Below are 16,774 nucleotides of genomic sequence, written 5' to 3'. Positions count from 1 at the left end.
GACATCCATGACCAACTTTTTGCCCACTGGGGACATCTGCAGAGCTGCTCCCTCAGAGGCACCTGAGCAGCTTCCTGCAGGTCGGCGGGCCCACCCTGTCCTCTCCCATGGTGGGGCCAACCTCCTTTTCCAGGCTGGCCCTGCCGGCTCCCCTAACGGAGCCCTGAGCCCACCATTGTGGTTACATATGGCTCAGTCCGCAGGCCTGGGAAGCCTGTGCCCACCCAAGTCCTCGCCCAAGCCAGGGGTCCTGAGGGGCGCATCTGAAGGTGGGCATGCCATGGCCCTGCACTGGCCCCGGGTGGCCAGCAGGGGAGGGTGCTGCCCGCCCAGCTCCTCGGGTTTTGGCAGGCACTCTCCGCCCAGCCGGCTGAGGTCAGAAGCACAGGGCAGGTTTTATTTTGGGTATCGGCGACCTCCCGCTTAGGGCGCTGGGCCTGAGGCGTAGCAGGGACTGCACAGAGCAGGCACCAGCGGCCTCGAGGGTCTGCACCAGGTAACCTGCGCCCTGCTGCCATCTGGCCTGACCAGGGTGGTCCGAGAGAGGAGGCAGGGCAGGGGCCACTATAGACCTGGGTGGGGGCACGGCACAAGGGAGGCCCAGCCTGGGTTGGGGACGCATTTCCATGCAGGAAGAGTCTGAGGACGGACCATGGGACGGACCATGGGGCCTTGGCTCTAGGGCAGTTGTTGGGGGATGGGGAAGGTTCTGAAACTGGTGAAAGCTGAGCCAAGCCCAGGGAGTGGGGAGCAGGCTGTGGGAGGGAGGATGACCTCCCGAGTGTCTTGGCTTCAGCTCTGCCTGGGTGACCCCCAGATGGTGGCCGGGGTCCCTCAATCTAGGTCCCAGCACCCAGTACGCATGGTTGGGAGTTGTGGAGACCAAGAGGGTCCTGAGCCTCTCCTCATGCCCTGAGCTGACCTGAGTGCCCAAACTGGTTTCAGCCTGAGGCCACTTGGCCCAGTTGTGGGCTCAGACACTGCCAGGCCCAGGACAGGAGCAGCTGACACAGCACTTGGGGACTGAGCTGCTCTAGCCCAAGGTAGCTGCCTCCCCACATGCCTAGTGCTTCTGATTGTGCAGATTAATTGATTCATTCTGCAGAGATGATGGCCGTCTTCTGTGTGGGGCTGGCCTAGGGGCCTGTAGCAAGGGTCACAGGATGTCAGGTGGCTGCTCTGGCAGACAGGACAGAGGTTAAGGGCTTCGTCTGCCATCCCTGGCCAGGGGCCTCGTAGGCTGCAGCCCTTTTGAGCCTCCTGACGTCTGCACTGGGCATGGCCTGACCTCCAGGTTTCCAGAAGCAGAGGCATGGGGTTGCTGTAACCATGGAGGGGAGGCTGCACCAGAAACACAGCAGGGCTGAGGCTAGGCAGAGCTCAGAGGGACAGGCCCTGGGTCCTTGTCCTCGAGGCTGAGCTGAGGGGTGCGGAGGATCTGACAAGAGGCCAGGGCTGGTCGGGGGCCGGCGGGGGCAGTGGCTGCCTCCTCAGCACTGCTGATCCCAACTACCCCCTGCCCCTGGTGCTGTCCACTCTGCACCCCAGTGCTGAGTGCCCAGCTGCGGCCTTTGGGCCTGCCTCTGCCGGCTGCCCTTGGTCACCGTCCCATCCAGATCGGGTGGGAAAGGAAGGGAGTGCTGTCACCGGGTGGTTCCCCAGCTGGGCAGGGTGGCCTGGATGCTCTCTCAGTGGCTGGGGCATCTGAGAAAGGATGGGGACACATCATCTCCCTTGTGTGGGTGGTGGCTCTGTCGAGGTTTTGCTTTTCTGAACTGTGTGTATTCATGAGACAAGCAGGGTTTGACATGAAACCTTCAGAAAATAGTGGCTGTGAGGAGCCAAGGGAATGGCAAAGTGAAGTCCAGAACATCAGAGTTTGGGGGGCCTGCTCCTCAAAGGGGTTTCCCAGACACTGAGGGCTGCAGGGCTGAGTGTCAGGCCCCAGTGCAGGAGCTGGGAGAGGAGGGACAGGAGGGAGGATGTCCCCAGGCTGTCTGCTGTTTCACAGTTGTGCATTCGTCCACCCATCTATTCATTCCCATGCATTCACTCTCACTTTCACTACTTCCTTTCCTTCCTTCCTCCCTCCTCTTCCATCATCCATCCCTCTGTCTGTCCATCCCTTCATCCACCCATACATCACCTACCCATCCACTCATTTATCCCTCCATTTCTTCCATCCCTCCCGCCATCTGTCCATCCATCATTAGTCTATCCATCCATTCATCCACCCATATATCTATCTATCTATCCATCCATCGATCCATCCATCCATCCATCGATCCATCCATCTCTTCATCCATCCATCTACCCATTCATGCATCCATCTATCCCTCCATCCATCCCTCCCTCCATCCCTTCATCCACCCACCCTTCATCCATCCCTCCTTCCCTCCATCCGTCCATCCATACATCCACTCATCCATCCATCCACCCACCCACCTACCCATCCACTCATTCATCCCTTCTTCCATCCATCCTTCCCTCCCTCTGTCCTTCCAGGCATCCATCTCTTCACCCATCCATCCACCCACCCATCTACCCATCTACTCATCCATCCCTCCATTCATCCATCCACGTATCCATTCACTCACTCACTCACCTATCTATCCATCCATCCTTTCATCCATCCATTCATCTACCCACCCACACATCCATCCCTCCATCATCCATCCACCTATCCATCCATCCGTCCATCCACTCATCCATCCCTTCATCCATCCGTCCATCCATCTACCCATCCATGCATCCATCCCTTCATTCATCAATCCCTCCAATGCATCCACCTATCCATCCATCCAACGACATACCTATCCCTTCATTTATCCCTCCTTCCTTCCATCCATCCATCCACCCAGCCACCTACCCATCCATCACTCATCCCTCCCTCCATCCCTCCCTCCCTCACTCTGTCCATTCATCCAGCCATCCTTTCATCCATCCATCCACTCATCTACCCATCCACTCAGACATCCTTCCATTCATCCATCCATCCACTCATCTACCCATCCACTCAGACATCCCTCCATTCATCCATCCTCCTATCCATTCACTAACCCATCCATCCATCCATCCATCCAGCCAGCCAGCCAGCCAGCCAGTCAGCCAGCCATCCTCCCACCCACCCATCCATTCACTCACCTATTCACCCACTGATTCATCCATCAATCCATCCATCCACCCACCTGCTTACCCATTCACCCATCCATACATCCCTCTATCCATTCATCCATCCCCTATTCATCCACTCACCCATCCCTCCACTCGCCCACCCAGCCATGCATCCACTCACCCACCTACCCATCCATTCACCCACCTATCTCTCCACGCATTCACCCATTCGTCTATTCATCTATCCATTCATCCACCCACCCACCCATCCATCCACCCACCCACCCATCCATCCATCCACCCACCCATCCACCCATTTGACTGTTTACCAAACCTTCACTGAGCACCTCCTGGGTGGTGTTGGGGGAGGCTCCGAGGTGAATCTTGCCCTCAGTGAGTGCACAGTCAGGGCACAGAAGTTTATATTGGGCTAGTCATGGTGGGGGTAGGGATATCACGGACATTCTGGAAAAGGAAGCCTGGACCCCACCCATTGTGTGTGCTCTGACTTAGGCCACCAGAGAGCTTACGTCCTGGAGGCTTACACTGCAAAGGCCATGAGACAGGTCAGACTGCCTGAACCCAGAGGCCACAGAATGCTGTGCAGTGTGGGAATGGGCTGGCCACTGGCCCAATCTTTCCATCCTGGCCAGCCCTGCCCCCTTAGTGAGTACAAGACAGCCAGCACACGAGAATACACAGGGAGCTTTATTATATAAAATGGCGGGGTGGGGGGTGGCAAGCAGAGTGCGGGGGGGATGCAGCATCAAGCTTCCTGCGTGGCCGTTACCAGCCCTTGACCTGCAGTTTCCCCTTGGATCTGGGGGGTGACCCGCCCTCTCTGCACAGGGCTGTGCCTCAACCTCCTAACTTCCTAGAAGGTACTTGGCCTCTCCGGGGTAAGTTCCTCTGGCCAACGATCAGGAGTTTCTTTCCTCCCCCAGGTAGTGAGAAGCAGAGCTGGCGGGGGGTGGTTGGGGTCAGAGAGAGGAAGGGCAGAGAGGCTAAAGGGTCCAGGAGCAAAAGGAGGTGGCAGCGGGGGGCGTCAAAGAGGCGAGGGTAGGTCATGCTGGCAACAGGAAGCAACTTCTTAGCCAGGGCGGGGGTGCAGGTGTCTGGCTGGGATCTCCCCTGGGTACATGGAGGGTGTCGCCCGTCTGGACCTGCAGACCCAGGAAGCTGGAACATAGGCATGGGGTGCAGGGGGCATTAGGCTAGGGTCCAGGGAGGGGCCACAGACCTGCCTCCTGCAAGCCCACAGAGCCTGCTCGTTGCTGGCCTCCCTGCCCTGCCCACACTCCGACTCCACCACGGGAGAAGATGTCCTGCCTCAGAGGCCTGCTTCCCAGTGTGAGCACTTGTGCCCTGGGTCAGGACCTCTGGCTGGAGACCTGACTCCAGGTGGAGGGAAAGCAGCCTGCCCACCCCGGGAGCTAGAACCGGGGTTCTCGTGGTTCCTGCCGTCCTGTCATCCAGAGGAGACCGGCAGCTGAGAGTAGGTCCTGGGCAGGCTCCTTCCGCCCCCACCCCTCCAGCAGCTCTGTTCTTGCCTTGGCAGAGCCAGCCCCCACCAGTAGCAGCCCCCAGGACTCCTCCTTCCCCAAACCAGACAGCCTCTGGCTCAGCCCAGATGCCATTTGTCAATGTCCTTGCAAACACGTGGTGCCCAGAAACCAGGGTGGGCGGCTTGGCCGGACCACCCCAGACAGGAGGTCTGCGGGAATATCCCATTTAGCATAGCTCAGCGAAAACTGCTCCCACCTTCCTGCCGATCTACCTCTGATGATGCAGCCTCAGCTTTCCCGAGCCTCTTGGCCGCCACCCCTCACCGCTGGCTCGCAGCGGACGCGCCTGTGGTCGGGCCGGCGACAACGGGGCGCCCCTCACGTGTCTGTGGGCAGCCGCTCTTCCAGCCGTGGGCCCAGCCAGCAGCTGGCCAGGGGCATGCCTGTCACTTGGAGCTCACCCACGTCTCCCACCCCAGCCCACACGGCACTGTGGCCTGACCCAGGCTGTGTACTTGGGGCCTGCTTTGTGCTGGGGTGGCATGGAGGACAGAGACCTGGAGGCAGGTTCTAGCCCCATCCCTGGAGGGACTCGGTCTCTGTGGCCTCATTTCTACACAAGGGTGATGGTCGGGCCACCCCAAAGTCCCCAAGGCACAGTCGAGCTCAGGACGGCCCCGGCAGGTTCTGGGTGTTTAGGAAGCCGAATACTCAGGCCCCCACAGCCCTGGCCCCAGGTCCTCCCTGGATCACAGGAGGCACAGGCCTCCCACCTCGGTGGGGAGGAGGGCTGGCCTGACTACTGTCCCTCCCACCCTAGGACACAGCCATGCTCATCTCAGCCGCGTCGATGGCACCCGAGGTGAGTGGTCCGAGCCTCCAGGGAGCCCCTGGACCCCCACCGCCCGTGCTGCCCAAGCCAGGAAAGGACAACCTGCGTCTGCAGAAGCTCCTGAGGAAGGCAGCCCGGAAGAAGATGATGGGGGGCGCGCACCTCGCCCCACCCGGGGCCTTCCGCACCTCCCTGTCCCCCGTGAGTGAGGCCAGCCACGACCAGGAGGTCACAGCCCCGCACGCTGCTGAGGGCCCGCACCCCGCCGAAGCCCCACGCCTTCCTGAAGCCCCACGCCCCACTGAGGCTCCCCGCACAGTGGCTGCCCTACCCCGCTCCCCGCACACCCCCGTCATCTACCACATGGCGTCACCCCTGCAGAAGTTCACGTTGTCTGTCGGCCTCACCCAGCGCAGGATTCTAGCTGCCCACAAGGCCACGGGGCCCCAGGTTGTAGCCCCGGCCCCAGAACCTGCCCGGCCCCCCAGTGGCTTCGTCCCTGTCTCAGCCCCTGTGGCTGGGGGCACCCACATCACCCAGGTGCACATCCAGCTGGCACCATCCCCACACGACGGGACCCCTGAGCCCCCCAGGACAGCCCCAGAAGGGGGATCCAACAGCCAGGACGGAGATGCCACCCCACGTCTCCCCAGGGCCCAGCCCCTGGTCCCAGTGGCTCACATCCGCCCACTGCCCACCACAGCCCAGGCTGCCAGTCCCCGGCCTGAGGAGCCCCCTGTACCACGGCCGCCACCCAGCTTCCATGCCTCGGTGCCCAGAGAGGCTAGTGCCAGGGTCGTGGTGCCCATAGCCCCGACCTGCCACTCGCTGGAGTCCTCACCGCACAACCTGACCCCCGTGGGCCCTGGCAGAGAGCAACTGGAGGAGCCCCCCATGGCTGGCCCTGCCGCTGAGGCCGAGCGAGTGTCCAGCCCCGCCTGGGCCTCATCCCCTACCCCACCATCAGGCCCTCACCCATGCCCTGTCCCCAAAGTTGCACCCAAGCCCCGGCTCAGTGGCTGGACGCGGCTCAAGAAGCAGCTGCTGGAGGAGGCCCCGGAGCCTACGTGCCCAGGGCCGCGGCAGAGCCTGGAGCCGGAGATGCCCGCCCCCACAGAGCAGGAGGCGCCCACCCCTGCCGTGCCCCGGGTCCCCGCCTCCCGGGCCTCCAGGATGTGGGATGCTGTGCTGTACCGCATGTCGGTGGTGGAGGCCCGAGGGCGCCTGACGGGGCCCAGCGGTGGGGAGCGCACCCCAGCTGGCCTCACCCGCCTGCCCTTCCTGTACCGGCCTCGTTTCAACGCCCGGAAGCTGCAGGAGGCCACCCGGCCCCCTCCCACAGTCTGCTCCATCCTGGAGCTGAACCCTCAGCCCAAGAACTTCAACCGCACAGCGACTGGCTGGAGGCTCTAGTGAAGTGGCCGGAACGGCCCCCAGGGCCCAGAACCATGAGGTGGACAGAAGAGGGGGCTGAGGTTCTAGCTGGGGGCCCATAGTTACTGCATGAAGATGCACCAGGGCCCAAGGGGCATGGGGTGCAGGGCAGCCTGGGAAGGGCACACGGGGTGCTGAGGGAAGTCTGGGTGTCAGGAAGGTGATCAGGTGGAAAGGGCAGAGAGGACGAGCTGGAGCCCCCGGGCTGCAGTGGTGTGAGGGGAACAGAGAAGGGGTCTGCGTTGGGATGTGGGATGGGGGCCTTGGGATGAAAACTTTAGGGAAAATGGCGGAGGACCGCACCTATTGACCTAGGCCAGGCTGCTCAGGGGCCTGGGCCTCGCGTTGTTCCTCCCTTTTGCTGTCAAAGGTTTGGGGGCAGATCTCTGCTTGCTGAGGCATGGGTGCAGTCAGGCTGGCTTGGCCATCGGCCTCAGGAGCAGTCAGCAGTTTTGCTGCGTGCTCTTCCTGATGGCAGAGCCAGACCCTGGGACTAGGGTGCAGGGGGAGCCTCAGCCAGCGTGAGACTTGGCACCAATACAAGTGCTCAGGGGCAGGCAGGGAGGGGCTTATCAGGGGGTAGAGGAGGGCCCAGCGTGACCCCTCTCACTGCCCCCCTCTGCGTCCCCTACCGGGGCTGACAGCCTGAGGGGGCAGAACTCGAGGGGTTCACTGGTGGGACAGCGAGGGTCTCAGCATTGGCCACGCCCAGGCTCTGACCGCTGGATGAGGAGGGAGCCCTCAGTCCCAACCCTGTGGGAACAGCCTGGCCAAGTGGGACCGAGAAGGGGCTGTGACCCCGGCAGGGAGAGTGAAGGCGCCCAGTTGGCAGTCAGCCAGGCTCTGGCAGGGGTCACCAACCACAGGAGAGGGACACAGAGGTGCCAGAAAAAGCCTCTGCCACAGCTGCTTGAGAGTCAGGGTTTGGCAGGGAAGATGGTAGGAGGACAGTTGCCCCACCCTGGGGTGTGATGGGTGCTGGAAATGGAGCCTGGGGTCCAGGTCACTAATAAATGTGTGTCTAACCATGGCAGGAGTGGCACTGCTCTGTCTGCAGCATGGGATGGGGAGGGCATCAGGACCTCTGAATGACTCTCGGCTGGGACAGGGAGTAGGACCTAAGTTCCTGCCCCTCTATGGACCACCAGCATACAGATGGTCAGGGAACCTGGGCTCCATGCCACCTGCTTTCTTCAATGCTAGCCCTGTGGTGGCCAGGCTGCCCCTCACTTCCCTCATGAGCCCTGCTGGGGCTTTTGGGGAGTCCCAGATGGGAGCCTTGAGCTTCCCTAGTGGAGCAGTGGCTGAGCTGGGCTGTCTCCAGTGAAGTGAACAGAGAGTTTGAATCTGGTGTCAGATGAGGGAGGCAGCATCTGTGCAGGGCTGGGAGACTGAGATGGTCTGGGTTCTGGCCAACTCGGGGTCCACCCTTGCAGCATGCAACAGGGCTCCAGGCCCCCTCCAGGCTGCCAAGTTCCCAGCACAGTGCACGTGCGTGCACCTCGTCCCACTCTACGGGTTGCCGGTTGCCGGGGACTCACCGAGACAGGAGGCCTAGGGCGCCGGGCCCCCCTCCACAAGCACCTTCTCATACTTCCCATGCCCGGTGGCCACAAACTTATACCTCTTCCCAGATGGGGTGCTCTGTTGGGGAAGGAGACCAAGAGTGAAGGTGAGAGCAGCAGAAAGACAATGCCTCTGCCTGTGGGAAGCCCTCACAGATGCAGAGGACAGTCCCTCTTTGCCCTCCCCTGCTGCACCCACCCTTCCTGCACCAACCACATTAAGGCTCTACCTTAATTGTTGATGAGGTCTTGGAGCCTCCCTTCTGCTCCCAGAGGCTTTTCTTGCTCATGTCTCCAGCCACAATATCCTGGGGGCAGCAGAAGGATATGTCACAAGTGCAGACCCCTGGATCTCGGGGAGTAGAAGCCCTGGGCCCTTCTCTCTTGCCTTGCCTTACCTGGTCAGGGGGCCTGGGACCTGCCTACTGTGTGATCCCAGTGGAAGTGGCAGGGAAAGGGATAAAGGTGCCATCCACCTCCACTCAAACAACACAGCCTTCTACACCAGCAAGGGTGAACCCAACCCTACTGCAGTGCCTCAGTGTTCTGTCTACCCACATTCACGCTGGACAGTCCCACGCTTGCCTTAACAAAGAAAACTGGCCTGCTGCTAAACTCCCAGGTGCTGGCTCTGCAGCCTAGCCTTGCCCCTGGAGGGGACCTTACCTTGCAGGACGGAGTCTTGGTGGCAGACTGAGCCTGTACCTCACCCGTCTCCCACCGACTCTTGGTACTGGCCACGGCCATGCTGGGCAGCTCTATGGAGGCCTGGCGGGCTAGCTTGGGGGTCCGGCCAGCGGTCTGCAGAGGAGGCAAAGCATCAGGATTACCTTAGTGAACAGCCACCGTGGTCACATCAGAGGGTCACACTGGGCAACCCCTTGCTTTGTGTTCGTATTTTCCCTGGGAGTGCTTTCCCAATGCAGCCCTAGAGTGGGGAATCACTGAAAACATGTGCCTTCTTACATTCAATGCAATTGTGAGACATCTCCCGGTCCTGAAGAGCATCAGGGAGATGATGGCGCACAGGACAGATGTGGGTCTGCCTCCATGCTGCTCATGGGGTAGGGCTGGGGGACCATGGAATGGATGGAGGGACATTGAATGGATGGAAGCACAGTGGTTAAATTGCAGAGTATTGGTTGGATGGAGGAGCATTGATTAGATGGAGGAGTATTGGTTGTACAAAAAGGTGTTGATAGATGAAGGAATATTGATTGGATGGAGGGGTACTGATTATATGAGGGAGTATTTGTTAGATGGAGGGGCATTGATTGAATGGAGTAGTATTGGTTGGACAGAGCCATATTGGTTCAATGAAGGGGCATTGATCGCATGCCACGACATTGATTGGATGAAGGAGTATCGGTTGGATGGAGGGGCACCGGTACAATGGAAAGGTATTGACTGGATGGAGGAGCACTGAATGAATGAAGGAGTATTGATTGGATGGGGAAGTACTGGTTGGATGGAGGAATATTGGTAGGATACAGGAGCATTGATAGGATGGAGGGGTACTTGTTGGATGGAGAGGGATTAATTGGATGGAGGAATATTGGTTTGATAGAAGGATGTTGGTTGGGTAGAGGAACATTGATTGCATGGAGGAGTACTGGTTGGATGGAGGAGTATTGGTTGGTTGAAGGGGAATTAGTTGAAATCGGAAGTACCGGTTGAATAGAAGGGCATTGATTGGGTGAAGGAGTAATGTGTGGATGGAGGGGCATTCGTTGCACAGAAGAGCACTGACTGGATGGAGGAATACTGGCAAGATAAAGGAGTGTTTGTTGGATAAGTGAGTACTGGGTGGATGGAGGGGCCCTGGGTGGATGAAGGAGCACTGATTTAGGAGAGGAGTATTGGTTCGATGGAAGGATACTGGTTAGATGGAGATGTCCTGATTAAATAAAGAAGTACTGGTTGAATAGAAGGGCATTGATTGGAAGCAGAGGCATTGATTGGGTGAAACTATTTTGGTTGGTTAGAGGGAAATTGATAGGATAGAAGGCCATTGATTGGATGCAAGGCATTATTGGATGGAGGGGCATTGATTGGATGAAGTTGTTTTGGTTGGCTGGAGGAACATTGGTTGGATGGAGGGGAATTGATTGAATGGAGGAGCACTGAACGAATAGGGGTACTGACTGGATGAAGGTGTATTAGTTGTATTGAAAGGAGTTGGTGGATGAAGGAATATTGGTTGGATGAAGGAATATTGGTTGGATGAAGGGACATTGATTGGATGGAGGAGTATTGGTTGAATGAAGGAGCAATGACTGGATGGAGAGATACTGATTGAATGGAGGGGCTGGCATGTGGGATTGGCATCGGTTACATGGTGAGCCATTAATTGGATAGACAAGTATTGGTTGGATGGAGGGTATTGGTCAGATGGAGAAGCATTGATGGATGGAGAAGAATTGATTGGATGGGAGGGGCATTGATTGGGTGTAGTAGTATTGGATGGATGCAGGAATCTTGATTGGATGGAGGGTCATTGATTGGATTAAGGAGTACTGGTTGATTGACTGGAGGAGTATTGATAGCACGAAAGGGCATTGATTGGATGGTGCAGTATTGTTCTGATGGGGGCATTGATTGAATAGAGAAACACTGAATAATTGGAGGAGTATTGGTTGCAGGCATATTGGTTGTATAAAGGAACATTAACTGGATGCAGGAGCATTGATAGGATGGGAGATTTTTGGTTGGATGGAATAGCATTGATTGAACGGAGGGGCATTGGTTACATGGAGGGACATTGATTAGACGGAGGGGCACTGATTGGGTCGTGGGGCACTGACTGGATGGAGAAGCATTGGTTGGATAGGGTGTTGGTTGAATAAGGGGGCATTGATTGGATGGAAGGGCGTTGGTTGAATGAAGGAATGGTGCCAGGATGGAGGAGGGACCTGGCAGCAGACAGGAGCCAGATAATACCTCGATGGCCTGGGTGTATTGTTCCAGCCGCTGGTCAATCTTGGAGATGGGCAAGTCTGGTTGGGACTTCTTCACACTGTTACTGGAGGGTAGAAGATGTGTCAGGCCCCATGTCTCCCACAAGGCTTCTCCCAACCTGCCCAAGCCTCCCCCAGAGCGCCCCTCGGTCTCCAGATCTCCACCCTGTGACTCCCTTCAACCCCCTCTTGGGGAAACCTAAGATCTGAGCCCAGAAAGCAGATAGACAGACAGACAGACCTCTTCTCTATGGAGCGGTTTAGGGACTCGGTCCTGTCGATGAGCTGCAGAGGGTGGAGAGAAACACAGGCCTGCAGCAGCTGAGGTAAAGCCCACCCTCCATCCCCACAACTACTCCATCCACCAATCCAACCCCCAACCCTTATATCATGGGGCTTTGCTGAGCATCAGGAAATGCGGGGGATAGCAGACAAAAGCCGGGCCTGGGCCTGGTCTTCCTGTGGCTGGCATGTGGGACTGGCCTTTTGGGTATGAGTCTGGGAGAGGGGAGAAGATGGCAGGCTTTGCCGCTTGACCTACTTTGGTGGTGGGGCTCAGAGGAGGTGAGCTGTGTTCAATGGTCCCCTCCAAGATCAAGGGGCTGGGTGTCCTGGGCTGCTGACATTTCTGGTGCTAGAAAAGAAACAAGACAAAACAGACATCCCAGGTGACCCTCTGCTGGTATCCCTCCTGCCCTGCCCAGCACCTGTGGGAACAAATGCTGTTCCTCCCTGAGCCCCAGGTTCTCTGTGGCCCTGACATGCTCCCGTTCTAGAGCTGGTGGGGAGGGACTGAGGAATCTGGGGAAATGTCTCCGGATCTTGCAAGAGGATCACCGAGCCTCACCCTCTCTGAGAATGTGGGCCCAGAAGGGGCTGCAAGGTCTAGGGGTGTGGGGTGCTGACCCACTTTGGGCTAGACCCACAGGGCCCACAGAGTGGTGCAGACAGCAAAGGCAGGCTCATCCCTGGGGTGGGGGTGCAGTCAGACCCTCTGAGGTGGAGCCATCACCTCCTCCTGCTCCTCCTCAGCCCCTGCGGCCCCCAGGTGGTCCTGGACAGTGTCCTCTGGCTCTGGCTCCTCCTTGCTCAGACTCAACTCCTCCAGGTGGACTTCATCACCGTCCTCCTTTTCACCAGCATGCAGGCCGGGCCTGTGGGTGGAAAGGGAGGCAAAGCCGTTCTAGGGCCATTGGATTGCTTGGTTGACCCCTTCCTTTTTCCAAGCCTCAGTTTCCCCATCTGTAAAATGCAGGTAGTCAGGCTAATTGAGTGCCAAGGGATCTGAGACCCAAGCCCATTGGGAAAGAAGGTCCAGCGGCCTCAGAGCCGGCGCATTCTGCTTGGGTCCCTGTGTCAGGGCCTGAGGCCCTTGGGGAACTGCCCAGTCCCCCCCCAGGCGGGGCTCTACAGACGGAGGGGCCCCCAGGCACTGAGGCTGGGTTCAACCCCAGCTTCCTGGCTGGGCCTCAGCTTGGCAGCTGCCCGCCCACCCAGTTGGTCTGGTGAGGTGCCCGGGGGGCCAGGCTGCCGGGACCACCACTCCTGCTCGGCTCCCTGTGGGGGCCCTGGGGTGTGTGGGGGACTGGAGGCTGGGTCATTTGGAGGGCTAGGCAGGGGCAGGGGCCAGGCCACTGAGTAGCAGGGCCAAGGGGCTGCCGGCTGCGGGGGAGGGGAGGCCAGCCAGCTGGCAGCTTCCAGCGGCTCTGCATTTGAGCAGGACTGAACCTGGAGGAGAAGATGGGAAATTCTCGAATTTTCCATGATTTCAGGCCCCTGGGTGTGCGTGCCAGCCAAGACCCAGACCCACCCGCCCAAGGTGGGCAGGGGTCTGAGCCAGCAGCAGCCACACAGAGGGCCCGTTCAGCAGCCAGTCTGTGCGGCCTGGCAGGTGCAGGGGGTAGGGCGGCTTCTCGAGCTGGGTTTCACGGAAGAGTCAAAGCGCCCCCTGCTGTTGGGAGCAGCCTGGCCCGCCTAGGCCCGAGGCCAGGGAGAAGGGCGCTGCCCCGGCTCAGAAATGCAGGGCTGCTGACTCCCAAGCATGTAGGGGGAGACTGAGGCCTGGGGAGGGGGCAGCGAGCACTGTGCCAGACCACGACCGGTGCCCTGGTTATAGGAGGACAAGGCAGCGTCGCTCAGCAACACTGGTCCCGAGAGCTCCAGGCTGGTTTAGGACTTCAGAGGGGGCAGGAAGGACCCCGACCAGGGAGAACTGTCAGCCCAGCCACGGGCTCTGGTCCCACTCAAGGCAAGGGGGTCCTGAGCAGGGCTGGGGTCCTAGATGGCCCGGGCCCCGCAGAGCGGGTGGGGCCGGCCCCATCGTGGCCGCAAGTATCTGAGAGCAGCAAGGACCCCGAGCAGGCTGGGCAGGGGTAGTGAGGTGGGGCTTGCACGCAGCCCCCGTTGGGCCCACTGGGGTTGAGGCCGGCACACACATCCACACATCTGGAAAGTGTGTCCTCCCACCCCACTCTCCGGCATGCACATCTGGAAATACCTGCTCCCCTCCGTGGGAATGGAGATCAGCCAGCCCCGAGGGAGGAAGGGGCGGCGGCGGCTCTCAGCCTCCATTACGGAAGCGGCCGCAGCTGTGTGCTGATGTGGCAGCACTCGGCTTGGCCCCGCAGCTGCCTGGATGGGGCCCAGGGGCCCTGGAGAGCCCCAGAATGAGGTTTCCTCGCGGCCCTTTGCCGGCCACCATGCTGTCTCGCCCTCTTCCTCCCTCCCCTCCTTTCTCCCCCTTTCCTGGCCATGGGGGCATTTCAGGGGCGGCTTGGAAAGGGGAGGATGGGGTGGCTGCTCAGGCACAGGCTGAGGGCCTGAAGGGAGCCTGCTGTGCCCTGCTCTGCCCAGCGCCCACCCTCGAGGCCTGGCGGGAGCCCCGCTCTGCCCACTGCCCACCCTCGGGGCCCTCACTCACTTGTCCTCTTGCTCCCCCTCAGGACTCCTGCACCGGGGGGGTTCTCTGCTGTCCGAGGCGCCCTGGACCCCCTCATGCTCCTGCCGCTGCTCTGGCCTCTGGGACCAGTCGCCAAAGCCCTCGTCCTCATCCAGTTCAGGGGCCTCCGAGGGCTTCAGGCTGAGGCTGAGGGTAGCAGGGGGGAGCTTAGGACTGGGCGGCTGCTGCCTCCTCTGCTCGGGGCCCACACTCACCTCATGGCACCTGCTCAGGCCCTGGGCTCCAAGTGTGGGAGACCCTGTCTGCCACAGAGCTGGCTCTGGGCTGTGTCTCCTGTGGTTAGAGAATCCCTGAGGGTAGGGCTGTGCCTCCCCCATCAGTCTGGGGCAGCCTGACAACTGTGCTTCCTCCATCAGTTCAGGACTCCTTGAGGCTTGGCAGGGTTGTGCCTCCTCCATCAGTCTGGGGCTACCTGAGGGCAGGACTATGCCTCTCCCATCAGTTTGGGGTTCCCTGAGGGTAAGGCTGCGCCTCTTTCATCAGTGTAGGGCTCCCTGAGGGCAGGGCTGGGCCTCCCCCATCACTCTGGGACTCCCTAGGGCAGGGCTGGGCCCCCCCCCCCGTCAGTCTGGGGCTCCCTAGGGCAGGGCTATGCCTCCCCTATCATCCTGGGGCTCCCCAAGGGCTGCCCTGATCCCCAGGCTCCTCCTAAGCGCCTATGTGGCAGGGTGAGCTCCTGGAGAGCTAGGGCTCTTGGCGGGGGTGGCCGAGGGCCTGACCGTGGTGACCGCTGAACCCCACTCTACCCAAGGCTGCTGACTCGGAGAAAATGGAACAAAAGAGGCCAGGAGGAAGGGGAGCATTATTGGAAAAACAGCCCAGCCCAGCCGCGGAGGCCTCCTGGGCCCAAGGAGGAAGCAAGCCAGCCTGGCCGCCAAGTTGGACGTGGCTCTGTGAGTCATTGGCGGGGGAGTCTGGTTGGGGGCCCAGGGGCTGGCTGCGTGGCTGGGGTCAGAGGCAGTACAAGCAAGGCCCAGCTCACGAGCACAGAGCCTGGGTCAACGTCCAGGAGGCAGCCAGGCATTAGCAGACCCTCACCCAGGGCCGCAGCCCCCCTCACCCCAGGAGTACTCGCCCCCTCCCGTGCTTGCTTCTGGGGGCTCTTCCTTGTTCTCGTGCTGCACTGGGACCCCCAAGCCCAGGCCCTTGACCTCCCCCTCAGCTCAGGCCCCAGGGTGCACGGACAGGGGTCAGAGGCCAGGCATGCGGTGGGGGTTGCTCACAGCATCTCGTGCTCCGGCCGCTCGGGGACATGGCTGCCTCCGTCCACATCCTGGGCCTGAAGCTGCCGGTCTCTCTCCTGCCGGCATGGGTCGCGGGTGGCCTCCTCCTCGTCTTCCACGCTCCACTGAGCAGTGGGCCTGGTGGGGGACACAGAGGGACAGTCACGCCACAGCCGAGACCGGCGCGGTTTTGCACCCACTCCTCCTGTCTATGCAGGGCCTTGCTGGGCCACACAGTGTGGGCAGCCCTGGTCCACGAGGGCAGTCCCAGGCTGGCCCTCAGGCCTCACCTTGTCCATCTTTAAATAGAGGCTGCCCACGTGGTCATGAGGTGCCCTCTGACCCAGGCGAGGGTCCCGGGGCCTTGTGAGGATCTGGGCACCCCTGTGCCCTGTGGGGATGAAGGTGGGACTCCAAGGCCCATTCAAGCCTGAAGAAACTCAAGGACATGACAAAAGCTCCTCTGTCCCCCTCTCCCAGCCCACCTTCCTCCCTAGGTAGAGCCAGGACCTAGACCCAGGTGACCCTGGAGGGCCCAGGAAGAAGATACTGGAGTCCAGGGAGACTGGCCACAGTGCGTCGCCAGGTGGCACCTCCACCCTACCTGCGGGTGCTCCCTCCTGCACCCCAAACGCAGGGTGTATTGGGGAAAGGGGGCCCCACATGAGGTCCAAGGCTGAGGAAAGGAGGCCCCGCACATGTCCAGGCAGGACACCTCCTGTCCCACCACCAGCCCTGCTAACAGAAGCCCAGCAGACCGGTGGGCTCCTGCCTGGGCCTAACCCCATAGCTGGGGGCACCTTACAGGGTCGGCTCACCCAACCCCACCCCATCCTTATTTCAGAGCCCTCTGCAGAGTCTCTCTGAGCTGTTTCTTTTGTTTGTTTGTTTCAGCGTTTCGCTCTTGTTGCCCAGGCTGGAGTGCAATGGCACGATCTCGGCTCACGGCAACCTCCGCGTCCCGGGTTCAAGCAATTCTCCTGCCTCAGCCTCCTGAGCAGCTGGGATTACAGGCGTGCACCACCACACCCGGCTAATTTTGTATTTTTTAGTAGAGACCGGGTTTCTCCATGTTGGTTAGGCTGGTCCCGAACTCCCGACCTCTGGTGATCCACCCACCTCGGCCTCCCAAAGTGTTGGGATTACAGGGATGGGCCACCTCGCCCGGTCATTTGAGCCATTTCA

General features: G+C 60.1%; 2 protein-coding genes across 13 annotated transcripts in view; one reads left to right on the top strand and one right to left on the bottom strand.

The window, feature by feature from the left end:
- The first annotated feature begins 362 nt into the window (after positions 1-362).
- On the top strand, positions 363-7,915 carry PRR33 (proline rich 33). The gene is made up of 2 exons (XM_077961689.1): positions 363-496; positions 5,440-7,915. Exon 2 carries the CDS (start codon positions 5,449-5,451, stop codon positions 6,862-6,864), a length of 1,416 nt encoding a protein of 471 aa, XP_077817815.1. The 5' UTR covers positions 363-496; positions 5,440-5,448; the 3' UTR covers positions 6,865-7,915.
- LSP1 (lymphocyte specific protein 1) overlaps positions 3,810-16,774 on the bottom strand; it is a 40,372-nt gene continuing 27,407 nt past the window's right edge. For 10 of the 12 annotated variants that reach the window (XM_015113334.3, XM_077961692.1, XM_077961693.1 and 7 more), the window contains exons 2-11: positions 15,590-15,727; positions 14,328-14,492; positions 12,420-12,561; positions 11,949-12,041; positions 11,649-11,692; positions 11,391-11,472; positions 9,117-9,251; positions 8,681-8,758; positions 8,427-8,529; positions 3,810-4,293 (exon numbers count right to left, since the gene is read on the bottom strand). In XM_015113334.3, the coding sequence (XP_014968820.2) occupies positions 8,440-8,529; positions 8,681-8,758; positions 9,117-9,251; positions 11,391-11,472; positions 11,649-11,692; positions 11,949-12,041; positions 12,420-12,561; positions 14,328-14,492; positions 15,590-15,727 (967 nt within the window). In that variant the 3' untranslated portion in view covers positions 3,810-4,293; positions 8,427-8,439. The remainder of the gene's footprint in view (positions 4,294-8,426; positions 8,530-8,680; positions 8,759-9,116; positions 9,252-11,390; positions 11,473-11,648; positions 11,693-11,948; positions 12,042-12,419; positions 12,562-14,327; positions 14,493-15,589; positions 15,728-16,774) is intronic. The other 2 variants (XM_002799439.4, XM_077961691.1) reach the window with 1 other exon arrangement.

This window comes from Macaca mulatta, chromosome 14 (assembly GCF_049350105.2).
Source record: "Macaca mulatta isolate MMU2019108-1 chromosome 14, T2T-MMU8v2.0, whole genome shotgun sequence".
NCBI classification, from domain to species: Eukaryota; Metazoa; Chordata; class Mammalia; order Primates; family Cercopithecidae; genus Macaca; species Macaca mulatta.
This window is presented reverse-complemented; position numbering and strand designations above follow the sequence as displayed.